The sequence below is a fragment of the Leptodactylus fuscus genome, chromosome 5 (genome assembly GCF_031893055.1).
Source record: "Leptodactylus fuscus isolate aLepFus1 chromosome 5, aLepFus1.hap2, whole genome shotgun sequence".
Taxonomy (NCBI): domain Eukaryota; kingdom Metazoa; phylum Chordata; class Amphibia; order Anura; family Leptodactylidae; genus Leptodactylus; species Leptodactylus fuscus.
In genome coordinates this window covers 20686716-20699364 of record NC_134269.1, presented here as the reverse complement: position 1 = coordinate 20699364, position 12649 = coordinate 20686716, and the positions used below count along the sequence as shown (strand labels likewise).

General features: G+C 49.4%; 1 protein-coding gene across 1 annotated transcript in view; it reads right to left on the bottom strand.

Moving 5' to 3' along the window:
- Positions 1 to 12081, bottom strand: part of LOC142202710 (beta-1,3-galactosyltransferase 2-like) — a 28982-nt gene extending 16901 nt beyond the window's left edge. The window contains exon 1 of the mRNA XM_075272988.1: positions 12018 to 12081. Within this exon, the coding sequence (XP_075129089.1) occupies positions 12018 to 12081 (64 nt within the window). The remainder of the gene's footprint in view (positions 1 to 12017) is intronic.
- Positions 12082 to 12649: the final 568 nt, after the last annotated feature.

Genomic DNA, 12649 nt, shown 5'->3' with positions numbered 1-12649 from the left:
GGAAATGATGCCAACACCTCTGGAATGACACTGGGACAGCAGGGGAAGCATGTCTGGGGGCATCTAACACACCAAAGACCCTCTATTACCCCAACATCACAGCCTAACAACTACACACTTTACACACTCAATACCACCTCTCTGACAGTAGGAAAACACCTTGAAACATGTGTATTTGGCACTTGCAGTGAGGAGAGCTTGTCACCAGCAGTGAATTTGGCCCTTGTAGTAAGTTGAGGTTGGCACCAACATTTGTTTTGAAAATCAGGGTGGATTGAGCCTCTAACCAGCAGAGTTTGGGCAAATTCATGGTGGAGGGAGCCTCTAAACACCCCAGTTTGGGCAAATTCATGGTGGAGGGAGCCTCTAAAAACCCCAGTTTGGACCAATTCATGGTGGAGGGAGCCTCTAACCAGCCCAGTGTGGGCAAATTCATGGTGGAGGGAGCCTCTAAAAAACCCAGTTTGGACCAATTCATGGTGGAGGGAGCCTCTAACCAGCCCAGTTTGGGCAAATTCATGGTGGAGGGAGCCTCTAAAAAACCCAGTTTGGACCAATTCATGGTGGAGGGAGCCTCTAACCAGCCCAGTTTGGGCAAATTCATGGTGGAGGGAGCCTTTAACCAGCCCAGTTTGGGCAAATTCATGGTGGAGGGAGCCTCTAAACAGCCCAGTTTGGGCAAATTCATGGTGGAGGGAGCCTCGAACCAGCCCAGTTTGGACCAATTAATGGTGGAGGGAGCCTCTAACCAGCCCAGTTTGGACCAATTAATGGTGGAGGGAGCCTCTAACCAGCCCAGTTTGGACCAATTAATGGTGGAGGGAGCCTCTAACCAGCCCAGTTTGGACCAATTAATGGTGGAGAGAGCCTCTAACCACCCCAGTTTGGACCAATTCATGGTGGAGGGAGCCTCTAAACAGCCAAGTTTGGACCAATTCATGGTGGAGGGAGCCTCTAAAAACCCCAGTTTGGACCAATTCATGGTGGAGGGAGCCTCTAACCAGCCCAGTTTGGGCAAATTCATGGTGGAGGGAGCCTCTAAACAGCCCAGTTTGGGCAAATTCATGGTGGAGGGAGCCTCTAACCAGCCCAGTTTGGACCAATTAATGGTGGAGGGAGCCGCTAAACAGCCCAGTTTGGGCAAATTCATGGTGGAGGGAGCCTCTAAACAGCCCAGTTTGGACCAATTCATGGTGGAGGGAGCCTCTAAAAAACCCAGTTTGGACCAATTCATGGTGGAGGGAGCCTCTAAACAGCCCAGTTTGGGCAAATTCATGGTGGAGGGAGCCTCTAACCAGCCCAGTTTGGACCAATTAATGGTGGAGGGAGCCTCTAAACAGCCAAGTTTTGGGAAATTCATGGCGGAGGGAGCCTCTAACCAGCCCAGTTTGGACCAATTCATGGTGGAGGGAGCCTCTAAAAAACCCAGTTTGGACCAATTCATGGTGGAGGGAGCCTCTAACCAGCCCAGTTTGGGCAAATTCATGGTGGAGGGAGCCTCTAAAAAACCCAGTTTGGACCAATTCATGGTGGAGGAAGCCTCTAAACAGCCCAGTTTGGGCAAATTCATGGTGGAGGGAGCCTCTAAAAACCCCGATTGGACCAATTCATGGTGGAGGGAGCCTCTAACCAGCCCAGTTTGGACCAATTAATGGTGGAGGGAGCCTCTAACCAGCCCAGTTTGGACCAATTAATGGTGGAGGGAGCCTCTAACCAGCCCAGTTTGGACCAATTAATGGTGGAGGGAGCCTCTAACCAGCCCAGTTTGGACCAATTAATGGTGGAGGGAGCCTCTAAAAACCCCAGTTTGGACCAATTCATGGTGGAGGGAGCCTCTAAAAAACCCAGTTTGGACCAATTCATGGTGGAGGGAGCCTCTAACCAGCCCAGTTTGGACCAATTAATGGTGGAGGGAGCCTCTAAACAGCCAAGTTTGGACCAATTCATGGTGGAGGGAGCCTCTAAAAACCCCAGTTTGGACCAATTCATGGTGGAGGGAGCCTCTAACCAGCCCAGTTTGGGCAAATTCATGGTGGAGGGAGCCTCTAAACAGCCCAGTTTGGGCAAATTCATGGTGGAGGGAGCCTCTAAACAGCCCAGTTTGGGCAAATTCATGGTGGAGAGAGCCTCTAAAAACCCCAGTTTGGACCAATTCATGGTGGAGGGAGCCTCTAACCAGCCCAGTTTGGGCAAATTCATGGTGGAGGGAGCCTCTAAACAGCCCAGTTTGGGCAAATTCATGGTGGAGGGAGCCTCTAACCAGCCCAGTTTGGACCAATTAATGGTGGAGGGAGCCGCTAAACAGCCCAGTTTGGACCAATTCATGGTGGAGGGAGCCTCTAAAAACCCCAGTTTGGACCAATTCATGGTGGAGGGAGCCTCTAAAAAACCAAGTTTGGACCAATTCATGGTGGAGGGAGCCTCTAACCAGCCCAGTTTGGACCAATTAATGGTGGAGGGAGCCTCTAAACAGCCAAGTTTGGACCAATTCATGGTGGAGGGAGCCTCTAAAAACCCCAGTTTGGACCAATTCATGGTGGAGGGAGCCTCTAACCAGCCCAGTTTGGGCAAATTCATGGTGGAGGGAGCCTCTAAACAGCCCAGTTTGGGCAAATTCATGGTGGAGGGAGCCTCTAAACAGCCCAGTTTGGGCAAATTCATGGTGGAGGGAGCCTCTAAAAACCCCAGTTTGGACCAATTCATGGTGGAGGGAGCCTCTAAAAACCCCAGTTTGGACCAATTCATGGTGGAGGGAGCCTCTAAAAACCCCAGTTTGGACCAATTCATGGTGGAGGGAGCCTCTAACCAGCCCAGTTTGGGCAAATTCATGGTGGAGGGAGCCTCTAAACAGCCCAGTTTGGGCAAATTCATGGTGGAGGGAGCCTCTAAACAGCCCAGTTTGGGCAAATTCATGGTGGAGGGAGCCTCTAAAAACCCCAGTTTGGACCAATTCATGGTGGAGGGAGCCTCTAAAAACCCCAGTTTGGACCAATTCATGGTGGAGGGAGCCTCTAAAAAACCCAGTTTGGACCAATTCATGGTGGAGGGAGCCTCTAAACAGCCCAGTTTGGGCAAATTCATGGTGGAGGGAGCCTCTAAAAACCCCAGTTTGGACCAATTCATGGTGGAGGGAGCCTCTAAAAACCCCAGTTTGGACCAATTCATGGTGGAGGGAGCCTCTAACCAGCCCAGTTTGGACCAATTCATGGTGGAGGGAGCCTCTAACCAGCCCAGTTTGGGCAAATTCATGGTGGAGGGAGCCTCTAAAAACCCCAGTTTGGACCAATTCATGGTGGAGGGAGCCTCTAAAAACCCCAGTTTGGACCAATTCATGGTGGAGGGAGCCTCTAAAAACCCCAGTTTGGACCAATTCATGGTGGAGGGAGCCTCTAAAAAACCCAGTTTGGACTAATTCATGGTGGAGGGAGCCTCTAACCAGCCCAGTTTGGACCAATTCATGGTGGAGGGAGCCTCTAAAAACCCCAGTTTGGACCAATTCATGGTGGAGGGAGCCTCTAACCAGCCCAGTTTGGACCAATTCATGGTGGAGGGAGCCTCTAACCAGCCCAGTTTGGGCAAATTCATGGTGGAGGGAGCCTCTAAAAAACCCAGTTTGGACTAATTCATGGTGGAGGGAGCCTCTAAACAGCCCAGTTTGGACCAATTCATGGTGGAGGGAGCCTCTAAAAACCCCAATTTGGACCAATTCATGGTGGAGGGAGCCTCTAACCAGCCCAGTTTGGACCAATTCATGGTGGAGGGAGCCTCTAACCAGCCCAGTTTGGGCAAATTCATGGTGGAGGGAGCCTCTAAAAACCCCAATTTGGACCAATTCATGGTGGAGGGAGCCTCTAAACAGCCCAGTTTTGGCAAATTCATGGTGGAGGGAGCCTCTAAAAACCCCAGTTTGGACCAATTCATGGTGGAGGGAGCCTCTAACCAGCCCAGTTTGGGCAAATTCATGGTGGAGGGAGCCTCTAACCAGCAGAGTTGTGGGAAAGCAGGGTGGAGGGAGCCTCTAACCAGCAGAGTTGGTGGAAATCAGGGTGGAGGGAGCCTCTAACCAGCAGAGTTGGGGGAAATCATGTTGGAGGGAGCCTAGTATTAGCAGAATTGTGCAACGCTTATGGTGGATGAGTATGAGGATGCGGAGGAATTGGAGAGGTTGAGTACAGACATGGAGTTTCATGTTGGGGTGCTTTACACAGGTGGGCACAAAAATGAAGGCTCTATCCAGTGGTGGTTCATTTTTATCAAAGTGAGCCGGTCGGCACTCTCAGCTGACAGACGGGTGCGCTTGTCAGTGATGATGCCACCGGCTGCACTGAACACCCTCTCAGATAGGACGCTGGCGGCAGGACAGGACAGCACCTCCAAGGCATATAGGGCAAGTTCAAGCCACAGGTCCAACTTCGACACCCAATACGTGTAGGGCGCAGAGGGGTCGGAGAGGACAGGGCTGTGGTCGGAAAGGTATTCCCGCAACATGCGCCTATACTTCTCACGCCTGGTGACACTAGGACCCTCCGTGGCGGCACTTTGGCGAGGGGGTGCCATCAAGGTGTCCCAGACCTTAGACAGTGTGCCCCTCGTTTGTGTGGACCGGTGAGAACTTGGTTGCCTACTGGAGGAACTGCCCTCCCTGCCGCCAACGTCACATGCTGGAAACATCTCCATCATATTCTGCACCAATTGCCTGTGGCAAGCATTGATGCGATTGGCCCTCCCCTCTACCGGAATAAAAGACGAGATGTTGTTTTTATACCGGGGGTCAAGGATAGCAAAGATCCAGTACTGGTTGTCCTCCATGATTTTGACAATACGCTTGTCGGTTGTAAAGCACCCCAACATGAACTCAGCCATGTCTGCCACAGTGTTAGTTGGCATGACTCCTCTGGCCCCACCGGAAAGTTCAATCTCCATTTCCTCCTCATCCTCCATGTCTACCCATCCGCGCTGCAACAATGGGACGATTCGAAGTTGCCCGGAAGCCTCCTGTATCACCATCACATCATCGGACAACTCTTCTTCCTCCTCCTCCTCCTCCTCCTCCTCCATTAAACGCAGTGAAGCGGACAGATGTGTGGACCTACTCTCCAGCTGTGACGGATCGGATGCTATCCCTAACTCCTCTGTGTGATCTGAGTTATCCCTGATGTCAATCAGGGATTCTCTCAGAACACACAAGAGCGGGATTGTAAGGCTCACCATCGCATCCTCCGAGCTCACCCTCCTTGTGGACTCCTCAAAGACCCGTAGGATGTCACAAAGGTCTCTCATCCATGGCCACTCATGGATGTGAAACTGAGGCAGCTGACTTTGTGGCACCCTAGGGTTTTGTAGCTGGTATTCCATCAAAGGTCTCTGCTGCTCAACCACTCTATTCAACATCTGAAACGTTGAGTTCCAGCGTGTGGGGACGTCGCACAAAAGCCGGTGTTGTGGCACATGCAGGCGTTGCTGGAGAGATTTTAAGCTAGCAGCGGCTACTGTCGACTTGCGAAAGTGGGCGCACATGCGCCGCACTTTCACCAGTAGCTCTGGAACATTGGGGTAGCTCTTTAGGAAACGTTGCACCACTAGGTTGAAGACGTGGGCCAGGCATGGAACATGTTGGAGTCCGGCAAGCTCCAGAGCTGCTACCAGGTTCCGGCCGTTATCACAAACGACCATGCCTGGGCCCAGGTGCAGCGGCTCAAACCATATTGCCGTCTCATCGAGGAGGGCATCCCTCACCTCGGAGGCAGTGTGCTGTCTGTCCCCCAAGCTGATCAGCTTCAGCACAGCCTGCTGACGTCTACCAACGCCAGTGCTGCAACGTTTCCAACTCGTAGCTGGGGTCAATCTAACAGCGGAGGAGGAGGCGGTGGCGGAGGAGGAGGCGGTGGCGGAGGAGGAGGCGGTAGAGGAGGAGGGGGGTGTTCTTCTCGTGTCCCTGCCAGGAATGTTAGGCGGGGAGACGAGGTACACCGGGCCAGTTTGGGAAGCAGTCCCAGCCTCAACTACATTCACCCAGTGTGCCGTCAGTGAAATGTAGCGTCCCTGTCCGCATGCACTTGTCCACGCGTCGGTGGTCAAGTGGACCTTTGTGCAAAGCGCGGAACTAAGGGCCCGCCTGATGTTGAGTGACACGTGCTGGTGCAAGGCGGGGACGGCACACCGGGAGAAGTAGTGACGGCTAGGGACGGCATAGCGAGGTGCCGCAGTTGCCATCAGGTCCAGGAAGGCGGGAGTTTCAACAAGCCGGAACGCCAACATCTCCTGGGCCAGCAGTTTAGCGATGTTGGCGTTCAAGGCTTGCGCGTGTGGGTGGTTAGCAGTGTATTTCTGCCGCCGCTCCAATGTCTGAGAGATGGTGGGTTGTTGTAAAGAAACGCCTGATGGTGCCTTTGATGGTGCAGGAGAAGGAGATAAGACAGGACCAGGGGAGGATGAGGTAGAAGTCAACAAAGTGGCGGAGGCAGATGAAGTGGTGTCCTGGCTCGTCCTCTGGAGTGCATCGCCAGCACAGTCAGCAGTGGCAGTGGCAGAGGCAGAGGCAGTGGCAGAGGCAGTGGCAGTGGCGTGAACGGCAGGCGGCCTTTGTCCTGCCGTTGCTGCCTGCCACTGATTCCAGTGCTTGGATTCCAAATGACGGCGCATTGAAGTGGTGGACAGGTTGCTCTTCTCAGAGCCCCTAATCAATTTCGAGAGGCAAATTGTGCAGACAACACTATATCTGTCCTCGGCGCATTCCTTGAAAAAACTCCACACCTTCGAGAAACGTGCCCTCGAGGTGGGAGTTTTTTGGGGCTGGGTACGAACTGGAACATCTTGGGAGATTCCGGGTGTGGCCTGGCTTCGCCTAAGCTGCTGACCTCTGCCTCTGCCTCTAGCTACCCTTTTTGGTGCTGCACCTGCCTCAACATCCACACTACTTTCCCCGCTTGACATCCCCCCTGTCCAGGTCGGGTCAGTGTCCTCATCATCCACCACTTCCTCTTCCAACTCCTGTCTCATCTCCTCCTCCCGCACAATGCGCCGGTCAACTGGATGCCCTGACGGCAACTGCGTCACATCATCGTCGATGAGGGTGGGTTGCTGGTCATCCACCACCAAATCGAACGGAGATGGAGGAGACTCTAGTGTTTGAGCATCTGGACACAGATGCTCCTTTGTTAGGTTCGTGGAATCGTGACGTGGAGAGGCAGGTTGAGGGACAATGAAAGGAGCGGAGAACAGCTCTGGGGAGCAGGGACAGTTTGGGTTATTGTTCTGTAAAGCTTCGGAATTTTGGGAGGAAGGAAGACAAGACTGTTGGGTAATAGGAGGAGAGGAGGCAGAGTCTGACTGGCTGCTGGACAATATGCTGTAAGCGTTCTCTGACAGCCATTGCAAGACCTGTTCCTGGTTCTCGGGCCTACTAAGGTTTGTACCCTGCAGTTTAGTTAATGTGGCAAGCAACCCTGGCACTGTGGAGTGGCGCAATGCTTGCTGCCCCACAGGAGTAGGCACGGGACGCCCTGTGGCTTCACTGCTACCTTGCTCCCCAGAACCATTCCCCCGACCTCGCCCACGGCCTCGTCCACGTCCCTTTCCGGGAGCCTTGTGCATTTTGAATTCCTAGTTAGAAATTGGCACTGTATACCAGTAGTAAAAATTGTGGGTGCACGTAACCCCAATATATTCTTTGAATTACCAGTCAGAAACTGGCACTATATGGCAGTAGCAAGAAATGAGGGTATTTGTATTCCCAATATATTCTTTGAATTCCCAGTCAGACACTGGCACTATATGGCAGTAGCAAGAAATGAGGGTATTTGTATTCCCAATATATTCTTTGAATTCCCAGTCAGACAATGGCACTGTATATCAGTAGTAAAAATTGTGGGTGCACGTAACCCCAATATATTCTTTGAATTACCAGTCAGAAACTGGCACTATATGGCAGTAGCAAGAAATGAGGGTATTTGTATTCCCAATATATTCTTTGAATTCCCAGTCAGACAATGGCACTGTATACCAGTAGTAAAAATTGTGGGTGCACGTAACCCCAATATATTCTTTGAATTACCAGTCAGAAACTGGCACTATATGGCAGTAGCAAGAAATGAGGGTATTTGTATTCCCAATATATTCTTTGAATTCCCAGTCAGACACTGGCACTATATGGCAGTAGCAAGAAATGAGGGTATTTGTATTCCCAATATATTCTTTGAATTCCCAGTCAGACAATGGCACTATATGGCAGTAGCAAGAAATGAGGGTATTTATAACCCCAATATATTCTTTGAATTCCCAGTCAGACAATGGCACTGTATACCAGTAGTAAAAATTGTGGGTGCACGTAACCCCAATATATTCTTTGAATTCCCAGTCAGACACTGGCACTATATGGCAGTAGCAAGAAATGAGGGTATTTGTATTCCCAATATATTCTTTGAATTCCCAGTCAGACAATGGCACTGTATACCAGTAGTAAAAATTGTGGGTGTATATAGCCCCAATTCTATTGCTAGGGGACTTGCAGGGTATTTCTGGGGTGAAGGTGGGGGGGCACACCGTTGGAACGGGTATCGGGGTATATATCGGGTATACGGGAATACACTGACAGTGTATTCCATTCAGGATCCTGGGAAAGCTGGGTTGCGGCGATTGAGCCCGTCAGTGCCACGTTACACTGACAAGCTTCTCCCTGGAATTTAGCTCTTATAAGAGCTGTTGGTTGTCTTCTCCTTCCTATCCTAGCCTGTCCCTGCCTACCCAGAATCTAAGCCCTAGCTAGCTGGACGGAAACCTCCGTCCTCGGTGAATTGCAAGCTCAGAATGACGCGAAGCTGGGCGGCGCTGTTCTTTTAAATTAGAGGTCACATGTTTTCGGCAGCCAATGGGTTTTGCCTACTTTTCTCAACGTCACCGGTGTCGTAGTTCCTGTCCCACCTACCCTGCGCTGTTATTGGAGCAAAAAAGGCGCCAGGGAAGGTGGGAGGGGAATCGAGTAATGGCGCACTTTACCACGCGGTGTTCGATTCGATTCGAACATGCCGAACAGCCTAATATCCGATCGAACATGAGTTCGATAGAACACTGTTCGCTCATCTCTAGATATTACCAAAGAGTTTGTGCTTGTAATCATTGTCTGGGGACAGCGAGGATTATCTGACAGAATTGCAGGGGTGCCAATACTTTTGGCCAACACTGTACACATGTATTAGGATATTACTATGGTGTTATTTACCTCATATACCGAGCACAGTCACCTTATACACATGTAGTAAGATATTCGTGTGTTTTTTTTCTACCTCCTACCTCTTTCCACCCAGTCTGTCCAAAGTCCGTTTTTTTCCAGCGGACAAAAAATCCCACATGCAGGACTTTTCTGTCCATTAAAAAAAAACAGACAGCAAGTGTCTATTATTTTTTTAATATTGAAGTCTATGGGCAACGGACTTATAACGGACAGTAACTAATAGCCATGGGGGGGGGGGGTGGCTGGGAGAGGCATCGCTTTTCTCAGAACGGTACCAGCTTTCATATGATATGTCACAAGACGATATTTCTTGATATTTTGTTTTGGAGAAATGAAATTGAAAATTTTGATGCGCAATTGTAAAATGTATGTTTTAAAATTGTGAAAAAATGCATGTGTGTTACTTGTGTTCTTGGTTATATTTGTACAGGGTTTTAACTAGGGACCAAATTAGGATCACATTTTTTTATTTATTTTTTTTTAATCATCTGATTTTATATTTGTGTGAGCTTCTTCTCCGGCGTTTCGGCAGCTCTCAAGCTAGCCTGGCACTGAAGTTGTTCTTCGCACTGTGCCTGTAATTGTTCCGGCATCTCAGCAGCTCACTGTGAATCCATATAATGAGTGTGTTGTTGGCGTTGATGATTCCCCTCAGCTCTGCTTGAGGAGAACTCTGTGACTTCTGGCTACCTTCATAGCTTTCGTTGTGTGCGACAAATTAGATTTTCTTTTTCCATGTTTAAAAGTAGCAAACTGCCAATTTGGGTTAAAGGTGTTTTCCCATCCAGTGTGTGAGCACTGCCTGGAGCTGATCAGATAATATGCAAATGCATGTACAGAATGGACTGAGGATTAGCTGAGTGTTTACATAGAGAGATAACAGACCTGGCTGAGATAAGCTGCTGCAAGAGCAGGGTAATATAGTATGTGAACATAAATTCATAACAGTCGTGAAGCCATGTCATTGACCAGGATAAAAAGTAGCCTATGTATTAATCGAGGTTACAATTTTAGATCTGAATTAAAGATTTTCGAGTTGACATAGTTATATTTTAAAATATGATCCCATCGCGATCCCAACTCAAATTTTGTTACAGATGTGGCTAGGAGCATAACAGGCACATGTGCATTTTTGGAAATTTTTAAATTAAACGTTTTTTTCAGAAATGCGTTTTAAAATTTTGCATTCGCAAGGGTAAAATATTAACAAAGATACTCTTGTGACATATCTGGTGAAAGCCTGGACAGTTCTGAGTAGAATGGGGTTCATTTTGTTTCTCTATCTTCTTTCTAGCCTGAGTTATGAGGAGAAATGTAAAGGCGGACAACACAAAAATTCTCACTTTTTCCAAACTTTGAAAATAAATTTAAAAACAAATCAAGAAAAAATTTTTCTTCACATTTTGCATTCTCTGATACACTATTACCAAATAACAAAATCTCAAAAGAATTAAAAATATAGAGGGAAAAACCATTGGTTCACATGACACGGAATGACCCAATAAGTAAGTCCAGGCTCTGTTCAGCTGTGGAAAAATAATGGCCACAACGGCCTCTTTATTGTATAAACCAATAGAAACTGAAGAACAGTAAAATACCCATAAATAACAATAGTATGAAACATATATGATATTATGGAGTACTTTGGTGCAATTGCAGCATTTAAAACAAAAAAATTGGGGCAACATGGTGGCTCAGTGGTTAGCAAAGTAGTCCTGCAAAAGTCTGACCTTGTTTGGGCAGAACCCCAGCAGACTCAAGTATAGTCTATGGCAGGGGTGGGCAATTAATTTTCCCATGGGACCACATGAGAAATTGTAACGGTTCTAGAGGGCCATGCACGGCGCGGCAAATTTAGCTCCACCTACTTCTCTGACTCCGCCCATTCTCAATCATTTTTCCATGCGCCCCACAAGGTAAAATCCTCCTACAGTCACCCGTACATTATACACCCCCACATTATAACGTTTCCTCCAAATGTCCCACAGTATTAAGTCCCTCTCCTGGTGCCCCAGTATAAACTAGCAGAAACTAGAGGGGGCATTAAACTGGGGCAGCTGGAGGCAGACATGTCCCCCTCCAGCTACCCCCCATGGTTTAATGTCACCCTCCATCTGCCTCCTAGTTTAATGTCCCCCTCCATGTGCATTCAGTGTAACTGCCCCCCCTACATCTGCCCCTAGTTCCCCCCTCTTACTCACACATGCTGTCTCTTCTCTCTTTATCATCCAGCAGCCTCCATTGCCGGCAGCTTGCAGGAAGCACACAGTCCCGTGTGGCTCCGCCCACTAACGAGTCATAGCCTATCCTGGTGATAGGCTGTGATTACATCATCACAGATCCTTCAAAAACCTTCCACTAGCTATGCGGGCCAGATAGAAGCAATCAGAGGGACGGATGTGGCCCGCGGGCCGTACATTGCCCAGGTCTGGTCTATGGGGTCTGCGGGTAACCTTTTATTTATAGCTGTATAAGTGCAATAGGTTTCTGGTTGCTGGATCCCCAAGAAGACCCAACGAACGGAAGCCCGAACACGGGAGTGAACCTAGTGTTAGAACAATGGTTGGTACTTTTCCGTTATCGGGGCAGCACCGCAGTTCAGCACCAGCGTCAGGACAGCAGCAGTCAGTAGTTCAGCATCGGGAATGACATCTGAGGACTGACTGCTGGCCCGATGCTTGTGCCCAGCTCTCCTTCCATCTGCCCTGTACCACTCTCCTCTGCAGGAAGTTTGTCCCTCCAGCTTGCCGTTACTATGGTCGGCGCGTCCCTGAATCTCCACCGCCACTTTCAGGACCCTGTTTTGAGCCCCGGAGTGTTTCCTTCTGGTCTCCGGTCTCGGTACCGGCCATGGCTTCCAGTGCCAGCGTCTTTCCTCCTGAACACGAACGGCCAGATTGAGAGTGCCAAGGTGAGGCCTAGTCAGGGTTCGGGGCAGATGTAAGGAGAGCTGGGGGGGGGGGGGCAGCACTGGGAGGATGGATGGGGGCATCGATGTACTGGCTACTAGAGACAGGGCACAAGCATCGGGCCAGCAGTCAGTCCTCGGATGTCATTCCCGATGCTGAAGTGCTACTGTCCCAATGCTGGTGCTGAACTGCTGCCCCAATAACGGAAAAGTACCCAATGGTTACTTCCCTAAATGTTGGACTGAGGATCTCTGGGCCTACTACAGGAAATGCTTCTGAGGACACACCCACTAGAATTAATAACAAGGGCATTTTTAATGTAAGCATTTTGTTTTGTACATAAAGGATATATGACCAATAAGATTTCATAGGTTACTTGTATATCACCTCATAAGTAACGGACTCAAGAGACTCCAAGGTCATCTTGTGCTGGACCAATTCCTATTGTTGTAGACTCCCATCATTGAATAAGAATTATGGTCTACCAAAGGATTCATTGGTACTTTGGTGT